Source organism: Ruditapes philippinarum, unplaced genomic scaffold (genome assembly GCF_026571515.1).
Source record: "Ruditapes philippinarum isolate M1 unplaced genomic scaffold, ASM2657151v2 ctg6215_1_1_1_1, whole genome shotgun sequence".
NCBI classification, from domain to species: domain Eukaryota; kingdom Metazoa; phylum Mollusca; class Bivalvia; order Venerida; family Veneridae; genus Ruditapes; species Ruditapes philippinarum.
Genome location: NW_026861951.1, coordinates 43688 through 56450, shown reverse-complemented (window position 1 = coordinate 56450; position 12763 = coordinate 43688). Strand labels below are relative to the sequence as shown.

General features: G+C 34.9%; 1 protein-coding gene across 2 annotated transcripts in view; it reads left to right on the top strand.

Annotated features, from left to right (window-relative positions):
- The first annotated feature begins 1471 nt into the window (after positions 1–1471).
- Positions 1472–12763, top strand: part of LOC132717447 (alpha-N-acetylgalactosaminidase-like) — a 35063-nt gene continuing 23771 nt past the window's right edge. The window contains exons 1-5 of one of the 2 annotated variants that reach the window (XM_060700917.1): positions 1472–1690; positions 4885–5033; positions 8991–9165; positions 9708–9882; positions 12212–12294. In XM_060700917.1, the coding sequence (XP_060556900.1) occupies positions 1670–1690; positions 4885–5033; positions 8991–9165; positions 9708–9882; positions 12212–12294 (603 nt within the window). In that variant the 5' untranslated portion in view covers positions 1472–1669. The remainder of the gene's footprint in view (positions 1691–4884; positions 5034–8990; positions 9166–9707; positions 9883–12211; positions 12295–12763) is intronic. The other variant, XM_060700916.1, reaches the window with a different exon arrangement.

Sequence of the window (12763 nt, the reverse complement as noted above, 5' to 3'; positions counted from 1 at the left end):
AAATACTTCATATAACCCTTCTTTTACAACTTTACATTGACGAACTCATTAGATTACAATAACTATACCGAGGGCAATAATTTTACATGTTTTTACAGTATTTAATTATCCTGTTTTATGCATTTATTTAACAGAAGATCTTAATAAATAAGATTAACTGTACTTGAGCGTTTTGGTATTTTCAAGTGTTTATATTCTTTTTCATTGATTAAGTTTTATGGTAAATTACCGTACCATTTAACTTCAGTAGCCTTAAAAGTGATCCTGACAAAATCATTTCAACAGTGACAACGGTAACAATACTATAAGTTAAGAGAAGGCCGGAAACTCCAGATTCGAGCCTTCGAGCAAGGGATTCATTTCCAGAGCCGTTGTGAAAACAATTGGCCAGATAATTATAAAAACCTTTTATCACTATTTCATGTTTGTATTAAGCTTCCAAATGAGACCGACCCCAAGACTCTAGCCCTTCCCGTTCATAAAAAATCTATCAGGAAACGAGCGAATTCGTGCTAAAAATCCTTGGTAGACAGAATTGCGGCACAAGGATTTGGTACGTAAACACAGACTAATACATGTTTGTCACCTGAGTATGGGTCAAAATCACTTGAATTTACTAAATAATATTACTAAATACATAAAGTTGGACCACTCAAAACCGTCAGTAGCATCTGATACACATAAATTTCGAATTTCAAACGTTTCCACTGTCTTTAGATTCCTTTCTACGCCATTGTCAATCAGCTGTTCGATATTTTGTAACGAGTCTTCTGATTGGCCAATAGCAACGAAGCCGCAACGTTTCACACAAGGATGCCTAATGGCGTAGAAAGCGATTGAAAGACCGTGTAAATGTTTGAAACTCGAATCTCGTGTGTATCAGATGCTACTGACGGTTGTGAGTGATCCAACTTAATGTATTTAGTAATATTATTTAGTAAATTCAAGTGATTTTGACCCGTACTCAGCTGACAAACATGTATTAGTCTATGTTTACGTACCGAATCGTGCCGCAATTCTGTCTACCAAGGATTTTTAGCACAAATTCGCTCGTTTCCTGATAGATATTTCATGAACGGGAAGGGCTAGAGACTTGGGGTCGGTCTTATTTGGAAGCTTAATACAAACATGAAATAGTGATAAAAGGTTTTTTTAATTGTCTGGCCAATTGTTTTCACAACGGCTCGGGAAATGAATCCCTTGCTAGTAGGCTCGAATCTGGAGTTTCCGGCCTTCTCTTAACTTATAGTATATTTCTTAAGGGGGTCATTATTTACATTTTGTTTTTGTTTTTTGACACTTTTAAGATGAACACAGGTTTTATTATCAATCTGGTCATATTTTTTCTTCCCAGGTCCGATACTCGTGCCTGTGAACAGACAAATTTTATTTCCTGATCAACTTTTCATTGTTTCGTTGGACAAAATTCATACACTTTAAAACAATACTTTTCCAAAGAAACCAATACTTGCCTCGTTCCTGACATTATTTCGGTTGGCTTTTTAATACAGTTTCAAAGGTGTTTTTTTTAAATAAAAATAAATAAAATTTGAACTTATTTATGCCGCCATTTTGTTACTGGGGTAACGGTCCAAAGTTACCCGTATGTAAACAACTTTGTATGACAAACGGATTCAAAAATATGCGGACCCTTTGATGGTCACATGACATGAAAATGGCGGAAGGACAGGTAAACAAGTTTTCAAAATTACATAGTTATTTTGGATATACGTCTCTTGTATTATGTCCAAGGTTATTCCAGTGTAGTTACCAAAGATTTATATTATGAGGTTATCATGTTTTACCGTAAAGTCAAAGAATTTGAAGTGAAATTAAATTTGAAATATTTTAACATCTAGAGAACTTCCCCCTAAGCTTTGACTAATAAATAGTGACACCGATAAATGTAATAATATATCACATTGGGTAAAGGTAAGATATATGAAAAACATGGTTACAAATACTATTCAAGAAAATCTTCAGAGAAGACGAAAAGCATTACACTAACATTAGTATCATTCATGCAAAAGTAAGAAGTAATACATATTAAGATCCATTAAAATACATGTTGCAGACCAAATAAAATACACATCATGTAAGGAAAAACATCAAGCATACATACATATAGTAAAATGCATAGACACACAGACTGACAACAGTCCATGACCTTGTCTCCAGGCATGATGTATGATGTGGGATCTGTAATAGATTAACATGGTCATACTTGATTTCAGCAACTCCATCAACTAGAGCTGTCATCGATATCGACAATATCGATGATATTTTTTTGTAGATCAATAATCGATACACATTTTAAAAAATCGATACTTTTGACTTATAAATTAAATGTCTAGAAATTATACAATTCACCCAAAATATATGCAGAAACTGTTACATGTATTTATATCTAATGTTATGCTTTTGTTATATAGTGGAATTATTTCATAGCAATGGTGACAAAAAATATTGTCTGGAAAAAATCATGCAGTGGACAAGACACTGTACAGAACATGTTTTTGACTGAAATCATTGAAACAGGTATGAAAGTGAATGAAAGACAAGTGAGTATAGGATATTATCGATATATCGGTGTATCGTTGATTATCGATATATCGTTGATATGCTTTGCACTGAATCAATGACAGCTCTACCATCAACACTGTGACCATGAAGGTAGTGGTAGAAAGAGAGGAATCCGAACCAGCCACAGTTTATTCAGGTGTTCCACAATTTAAGGTACAATCCTCGACCCACTCATCTACTTTTGTCATATTAATGCTATCAGACTGAATTAAGTCAACAATACGTTTATTTGCTGAAGACTGACTAGTCACTATCGAACGCTCTACCCTGGATACAGTTCTATCGTCTGGGATCCAAACCTCCAGAAAGAGATTGACAAGCTTAAAGCAGCATGCCTCCAGATTAATGCTAATTTTCATGAAAATTTTGAAAATGTATGTGAATGTATAAAATTGTGATATAACCAAAAGGAAGTCATTTAAAGACATTATCAATGGCACTTCCAAGCCATGTTAATTACCAAAAAGTGGTCAAAATATGCATTAATAGCCCTTACTGTGTTAGTAACGCAGTAGAAATATAGTTGTAAATACTAAAAATTCAGTCATTTGCCGCACATGACATGTAAAATATTACTTGAATCTTGAATCATTTTATGTTTCCTAAAATTGAAGTACTTATTTTTCAAGTTTGATTTTATTGAAATATTTTTACTCATCTGGAGGCATGCAGCTTTAAGAAGGTCCAGAGACAGTCAGCTAGGTTTATCACAGAAGACTACACCACTAGGTCCCCCGGGGTGTGTCACACAATTGCTTCGAGACCTGAAAATACCTTCACTCCAGGAACAAAGGAAAGCAAACAGACTGACAATGTTTTATAGGTGGTTGGGGGGGGGGGGGGGGCTGGTGCCAGCCCTGCCTCGCCAAGACTACTTAATGCCTGCCCATGTAAATAAACCCAGAGTGAAAGCTAAGACTTTTGAGAATTGTGCCACAGAAAACATTATTGAAAACCAGATAATAAATCACTCTAAATGTTTTAAAACTGTGCAGTGTAAAACTTTAAGTTATAATCAATCATTTTTTCCACGAACAATTGTCGATTGGAATAAATTGAGTGATAGTGTTGCGCAAGCTATATATAAGACAGTAGACGGCTTCAAATCAGCCGTATTCCATTTGTACCAACTCCTCTCTCTCGCTGCTTATATGCTGAAAGGCCCTGCAACTTATCATCCAGATCCAGACAGAGCTCTAAAACATTAGCAAATTATTCATATAAAGCATTGTTAAGACTTAGCAATAAAATGGCACAGAAGGTTAAAATATGCATAACAAGCAGTAAGCCTGACATTTACATACACACAACCATCAACTGTTATATATAAAAAAATGATACATACAACACTGTAGCAAAATAAATAATTAATAATAAATAAATAATTAATTTAAACAAATCTAGCACAATAAAAGCATATAAAGTAGGGATCTAAGAGAATAATGGCAACATTAAGCATACTAAGTGTGAGCCCGATACAAAGTATTAAAAGCAAACATAGTAAAAACTACATCAGAAAAGATAACTAAAAACTTGAAAAATCCAGCATCTCGCTGCCAAAACATTTTGGTTTTTAAAGGATGTATTATGTGACATTACATGATGAACAGGAGAAATTCTCCACTTGCCAAGTTTTTATTAATGATCTAAATAGGTTAAATGATAAAGTTTCCCTGAAATTTTCTTGAAGTTGATTCAAAAGTTTGTCAGCAATATACCGGAAAGATTTCTTGCCTCTAGCCATATCTGTCTGTTCTTGGTTAGAATGTTTCAGATGTAGTAAATCATTTAAATATTCTGGAGACACATCATTTAAAATTTTGCATGTTTCTTAAGCAATTGTTCTTAACCGCCTAACTTTCAATGAAATACGTCCAGACTTCTCAAGTACTTGTTCATAACTACTGCTTAAATCATCATAAATTAATGTTAAAGACTCTTTGCTGAGTTTTCTCTACTTTCCTAGTGTTTAATACATTTGTAAAATGCCAAGTCAGACTGGTTATAGTTAGTTGGTTGAAGTCCCACAATGGGTTTGTTTCTCTTTCAACTTCCATAATCCACCCAGGAATTATAGATACTGTAAAATCAGTTGTTTATCGTACTTCACTTGACCTTTGAGTCTATTTACTTTCTTTAACACCTTAGTACATGTGTACATTTCTCTCAAGTTTGATTTTCTTGAAATATTTGGGCTAATCTGGAGGCATGCCGCTCAGTAAGTAAATAAGAAAAACTAATTAAATTTTGAAATTTGTTTTTCATGTAGATGTTATTATTACAATGCTTTTTTTCTTTCAGTGGTTGGCTCTTGTCTTGTGTATAACTTCAGTTTACCATGTGACTTGTCTTAATAATGGGTTAGCACTGACCCCACCAATGGGCTGGTTGTCATGGGAACGGTACAGATGTATCACTGATTGTGAAACATATCCAGATGATTGTATAAGGTAAAATTTGTCGATAGGTGACAACATTTATCTACTTTAAATTTTTATTAGAATAGAAGTTGTGTGTTTTTTGTGTGTGGTCATTTTTTTGAAAACTACAACATTTTTAAAGAAAAAGACAGAACCATTGTCACGCCCCAGACTCTTTGGCATTGTTTAAATCTTTTTAGCTCACCTGTCGCAAAGTGACATGGTGAGCTTTTGTGATCGCTTTTGGTCTGGCGTCCGGCCGTAAACTTTTACTTTACACGACATCATCTCAAAATCAGCTTAGCAAATTTCATCCAAACTTCATAGGAATGTTCCTTTGGTAGTCAACTTTAAAAATTGTTCAAAGAAGTTAAATCCAAGCAGAATTCCGGTTGCCATGCAACCAAAAGAAAAAACTTAAAATATCTTCTTTTAGAAAACCGAAAGAGCTAGAGCTTTAATATTTGGCATGAAACATCATCTAGTCAGTGTCTACCAAGTTTGTTCAAATAAATACCCTGGGGTCAAAATTAGGGAGGGGGGGTCATTGATTCTCCTTATTTGTATATAGTAAAAACTTGAAAAAACTTCTTTTAAAAAGCCCAAATAGCTAGAGCTTAGATATTAAGCATGAAACATCTTCTAGTGGGTGTCTACCAAGTTTGTTCAAATGAAAGCCCTATGGTCAAAATTGGCCCCGCCCCAGGGGGTCATGTTTTTACCTTTATGTATATAGTAAAAACTTAAAAAATCTTCTTTTAAAAAACCCTAAGAGCTAGAGCTAAGATATTTAGCATGAAACATCTTCTAATAGGCGTTTACCATTTTTGTTCAAATAAAGGCCCTGGGGTTAAAATTGGTCGTGTCCCTGGGATCATTGATTTTTTTATATATATATAGAATCTTCTTTTAAAAAGCCCAAATAGCTAGAGCTTAGATATTAAGTATGAAACATTTTCTTGTGGGTGTCTACCAAGTTTGTTTAAATAAAAGCCCTGGGGTCAAAATTGGCCTCGCCCCAGGGGGTCATTGTTTTTCCCTTTATGTATATAGTAAAAAATTAAAAAATCTTCTTTTAAAAAAACCTAAGAGCATGAGCTAAGATATTTAGCATGAAACATCTTCTAATGGGTGTCAACCAAGTTTGTTGAAATAAGGGCCCAGGGTTAAAATTGGCCCTGCCCCAGGAATCATTGATTTTCCTTATACGAGGGTTGTTCGGGAAGTTCTGGGAATTTTGTCATATCTCCTATATTTTTTGTTTCTAAGACGTAATATTTTGCACATACTAAGATTAGCATATCACAGAACTTTTCCTAAAAATTGAATAGAATCAGACAACAATAGTCGGAAATAGCAGTAACCATAGCAACACTATAACGCCGCACCGGAGCAGTCCGACTCTACACTAATAATATTTCGTAATTTTGATAACGTAAAAAATGCGCGAAAACGCTGGTCAGCAGCGGAACGTCATGACGTCATTTCCTGAAAATATAATAACGTTATTTAAATTCTCAACGGATCAACATTGTTTTAAAGTTGTGCCCAGAGCCACTGAGTAAACAACATGACACGATAGGTGACGTTGAATTGCGAAGCATCGTGAAATTTTGTGTTGCGCTGGAAAAGTCTTCCACAGAAACAATGAAAATGATCAATTCTACAGGAAAATACAAGAAATGCAGTCCGGCTACAGTGTATAGATGGCATGCTCATTTTAAAGAAGGAAGAAACCCTCCATACAGCCCGGACCTCGCTCCGATGGACTTCCATGTGTTCCCCTAGCTCAAATCACAGCTGCGTGGAAAAAGCTTTGACTCAGCTGACGATCTTGTTAAGCATACGCAAGCTATAGTCTCGTCCTTTACAGATAGCTGGTACGTGGAAACATACAATAAGTGGATCAGCCGACACAGGAAATGCATCAAAATTGCAGGTGACTACGTTGAAAAGGTGCGACGATCGGTGGACTTTAACGTCGCATAACGTTGCAAATGACGTTGGCGTGCTCCGGGTGTTTTTTTTTATGGGTATCTACAATTTAATTATGTTTTAGTTTCTGTGTGCATGATGATGATATTTTCAGATACTGTACAGTATATATTGAAATAAATGCGTATATATTTATATTTACGCTAACCCGACTACAACGTGTGCTATAAAACAATTCTCAGAACTTCCCAAACAACCCTCGTATATATAATTATAGTAAAAACTTCTTTTAAAAAGCCCAAATAGCTAGAGCTTAGATATTAAGCATAAAACATCTTCTTGTGGGTGTCTACCAAGTTTGTTCAAATGAAAGCCCTGGGGTCAAAATTGGCCCCACCCCAGGGATCATTAACTTTCCTTATATGTATATAGTAAAAACTTAAAAAATCTTCTTTTAAAAAAACCTAAGAGCATGAGCTAAGATATTAAGCATGAAACATCTTCTAATGGGTGTCTACCAAGTTTGTTCAAATAAAAGCCCTGGGGTCATAATTGGCCCCGCCCCGGGGATCCTTGATTTTACTTATATGTACATGTATATAGTAAAAACTTGAAAAATCTTCTTTTCTACCAAGTTTGTTGAAATAAAAGTTCTTTGGACAAAATTGGCCCCGCCCAGGGAGAGAGGGTGGGGGGTCATTGTTTTTCCCTATATGTGTTTAGTTAAAACTTAAAAAATCTTCTTACAGCTAGAGCTTAGATATTTATCATGAAACATCTTCAAATTGGTGTCTACCAAGTTTGTTCAAATAAAAGACCCTGGGTTAAAATTGGCCCCGCCTTGGGGGCCTATATACAGGTGAGCGATTTTAGGGCATCATGGCCCTCTTGTTTGTTCAGTTCCCTTTTTCAGTATATCTTATTAATTCAACATGTAACACCAGTTTTCAGATCAAAAGATCAAGACTGTTGTGTAATGACATAACAATTAATGACATTGCAATTAATGACATAACAATTAATGATATGACATAGTGATTAATGACATTGCAATAAATGACATGACATAGCATTTAATGACATAACAATTATGTTATGATTGTTTTTGTTTGTTTTGGGTTTTACGTCACATCGACACAGTATAGGTCATATCACGACGTTTCAGCTTTACTGGTTGAGGAATACCTCAGGTGCCCTTCCGTGCATTATTTCAGGCACGAACGGGCACCTGAGTTGAACCACCACCAACGTTCCGTAAGCTAGCTGGATAGCTTCCTCAAATGTAAGAATCCAAAGTCCCTGTAGGGATTCGAACCCACAGTGGTGAGGGGCAAGTGGTTTGAAGTCAACGACCTTAATTACATGAAATTGCAATCAATGACATAGCAAGAGATAGCAATTAATGACATTAATGATATGACATAGTATTGAATGACATTGCAATTAATGACATGACAAAGCAATTAATGACATGCAATTATTGACATGACATAGCACTTCATGACATAGCAATTAATGAGAAAGCAATAAATGACATTGCAATTAATGACATGACATAGTAATTAATGGCATTGCAATTAATGACATGACAAAGCAATTAATAACATGCAATTATTGACATGACATAGCAATTAATGAGATAGCAATTAATGAGATAGCATAAAATGACATGACACTGAAATAAATGACATTGTGATAAATGTCATGACATAGCAATAAATGACATTGCAATTAATGACATGACATAGCAATTAATGACAAAGAGATTTATGATATTGTGATTAATGAAATAGCAATTAATGACATTGCAATTAATGACATGGCATAGCAATCAATGACGTGACATAGCAATTAATGACATTGTCATTAATGACATAGCAATTAATGACATGACATACCAATTAATGACATACCAATTAATGACAAAGATATCTTTGTCATTTAGTACAAATTGATTCTTATAAAGTTAATAATGTCAGAAACCAAAAAAGTCAGAAACCAAAACTCAGAAACCAAAGCAGTTTTTTGTTCACTTTATGTCACATATTGCAGTGAAAAGCTATACATGGAAATGGCCGACTTGCTAGTATCTGAAGGTTACAAGGATGTAGGATACCAGTACATTAATATTGATGATTGTTGGATGTCTAAAGAAAGGGATGGAAGAGGGTCCCTCGTAGCAGACCCAGAGAGATTCCCACATGGCATTAAACATCTAGCTGATTATGTAAGACCTTTTTCTCTCAGCAGCTTTGTTTGAAAATAAAATACAAGGACTGACTGATAAATTCTAGGAATTCTCTTCTCAAGAATTGTTTTTTTTTTTATATGAAGCCTATTAACTTAATATCTTCCCTTTCATTATCAGGTTTAATACTTACAAAGATAATATGGTATCCATAACAACCAGTTTGTTGACTTGAAGCACGCTATTATTTTACATATTCTAAATACTGGGTAATCAAAAAAAATTTAACCTTTGGCAAAACACACGAATGACATTAGCGTGACTTTTTGTCATCACTTCTGTACAGCCAGCACTCCTCATTTTATCTGGTAACTTGATTTATCAGTTTTATAATTGTAAGAAATGCCATTAATTCACTTTATGGTCATATGGATAAACAACAAAATTTATTACCCTTACAAGATTTGGACCCCTGGCAAAGAAAGAAGTCCTTTAATCACAAGAAATGTTAGAAGAGCTTTTATGTTGTTGTTTTTTTTAAAGTTTTAATTTGCAGTCATTTTGATAACACCTTTTTACAGATACATTCAAAAGGGCTGAAAATGGGTATATATGAGGACTTTGGAACAAAGACATGTGGTGGTTACCCAGGTAGCAAGTTTTACCTGCAGGAAGATGCAGAAACATTTGCCTCATGGGGTGTTGACATGCTTAAACTAGATGGTTGTTACACTAATGCAGCAGATTATGAATATGGTATGAAGTTACATACTTTTCTGAATTTTAACACTGACATACCACCACATTAGTGCAGTAATAGGTTAAGTCTTTACATGATTTAACTGGAGTTAACCCGTTTCTGCACTAAGGTGATGATAGGATAATCTGATTATATGCCAGACTGCTACAACATATGTGACAATAAATTAAGAACTTTTGAAGATTTTGGGTTAAGAACTGTGCACCTAGGTAATGAAACAGATATACATGTATGTTTGGAAAAAAAGATCAAAGCATTAACATCTTTAAGACAAAATATCAATACAATTTTTAGCTCACCTGAGCATGCTCAGGGTGAGCTTTTAGGATCGATGATTGTCCGTCGTCCGTCGTCCGTCGTCCGTCCGTCGTCCGTTCACATTTAGTTGTTAACACTCTAGCGGTCACATTTTTGCCTCAATCATCATCAAACTTGGTCAGGATGCTTATCTAGTTGATAGCTCGGATGAGTTCGAACATGGGTCATCTCGGATGAGAAACTAGGTCACAAGAGCTAAAAATAGAAAAACCTTGTTAACACTCTAGAGGTCACATTTTTGCCTCAATCATCATCAAACTTGGTCAGGATGTTTGTCTAGGTGATAGCTGGGATGAGTTCGAACATGGGTCATCTCGGATGAAAAAGTAGGTCACCGGAGCTAAAAATAGAAAAACCTTGTTAACACTCTAGCGGTCACATTTTTGCATCAATCATCATCAAACTTGGTCAGGATGCTTATCTAGTTGATAGCTCGGATGAGTTTGAACATGGGTCATCTCGGATGAAAAAGTAGGTCACCGGAGCTAAAAATAGAAAAACCTTGTTAACACTCTAGCGGTCACATTTTTGCATCAATCATCATCAAACTTGGTCAAGATGCTTGTCTAGGTGATAGCTCGGATGAGTTCGAACATGGGTCATCTCGGATGAAAAAGTAGGTCACCGGAGCTAAAAATAGAAAAACCTTGTTAACACTCTAGGGGTCACATTTTTGCATCAATCATCATCAAACTTGGTCAGGATGCTTATCTAGTTGATAGCTCGGATGAGTGTGAACATGGGTCATCTCGGATGAAAAAGTAGGTCACCGGAGCTAAAAATAGAAAAACCTTGTTAACACTCTAGTGGTCACATTTTTGCATCAATCATCATCAAACTTGATCAAGATGCTTGTCTAGGTGATAGCTCGGATGAGTTCGAACATGGGTCATCTCGGATGAAAAACTAGGTCACAGGAGCTAAAAATAGAAAAACCTTGTTAACACTCTAGTGGTCACAATTTTGACTCAATTGTCATCAAACTTGGTCAGGAAACTTGTCTAGGTCATTGCTGGGAAGAAATTGAACATGGGTCATCTCGGATGAAAAAGTAGGTCACTGGAGCTAAAAATAGAAAAATCTTGTTAACACTCTAGTGGCTACTGTTGTGATCCAAATATTCTGTTAATTGGTCTGAAAGTTTGTTTTGATGATTTCTAAGTCAAGTTCATACATTGGTCATCTTGGATGAAAAAAACTAGGTCACACCGCCCAAATATGGAAAAACCTTGTTAACATTCTAGTGGTCACATTTTCGACTCAGTTATCATCAAACTTGGTCAGGATGCTTGTATAGGTAATTGCTTGGATGAGTTCGAAATCGCATGTGGAACTAGGTCACCGGAGCTAAAAATAGAAAAATCTTGTTAACACTCTAGTTGCTACTGTTTTGATCCAAGTATCCTTGAAATTGGTCTAAAAGTTTGTTTTGATGATTTCTAGGTCAAGTTTGAATATGTGTCACCTGGGTAAAAAACTAGGTCGCACTGCTCAAATATGGATAATCCTTGTTAACACTGTAGTGGTCACATTTTTGACTCACCTGTCATGAGACTTGGTCAGAATGCTTGTCTAGGTAATTGTTTGGATGAGTTTGATAAATCAGGTGAGCGATCTAGGGCCATCATGGCCCTCTTGTCTACAGGAATTATAATTCTTGCATTTAAGCTACATTGATAAATTGCAGGAAACAAATTTTTTTCTTTTATATTTGACTTTACAAACATACACCACTCAGTACAAACTACTTTAATACATTGACTTTTGTACATTTGCTCATTATTGTTTCCAGTAACAGATTATTATGTGATTGTACCACAATAGAGTATTAATTTAATGAAATAGTTTCAGTTGCAATTTTCTTTGGTATTAAATTCATATTTCATAGATAATGTAAGATTAGTTGATAATGTAAGATTAGTTGATTTAATAATAATATAGAACAGTGTGCCATTTCCAAATTCAACATTTAGGTTTCTAGATATGATTCATGCTTAATTTCTTTAGGTTACCCGATTATGGAGTTCTTTTTGAACAGAACAGGACGACCAATGTTGTTTTCCTGCAGTTGGCCTGCGTATATATCTAATGTAAGTAGTTTTAGGATGGTGACAAACTAACATCACTGTTTACAAGAATGATACAACTTTTATCTACTAATGCTTATAGAAGGTAATGTGCAAATGTGCTATATGGCAGTAGATTTTACCAACTACATTCTTAGGATAATACCAACTAGGTTTTATCTTAGGATAATACAAACATCTTTATATCTTAGGCTAATACCAACAATGTTTTATCTTAGGATAATACCAACTATGCTTTTTTAGGATAATACCAACTATATTTTATCTTAGAATAATACCAACTTTGTTATATCTTAGGATAATACCAAAAGTGTTTAATCTTAGGACAATACCAACTTTGTTTTATTTTAGGATAATACCAACTTTGTTTCATCTAAGGATAATACCAACTTTGTTTATCTTGGAATAATGCCAACTATATTTTATCTTAGGATAATACCAACTACGATTTATCTTAGGATAATACCAACTT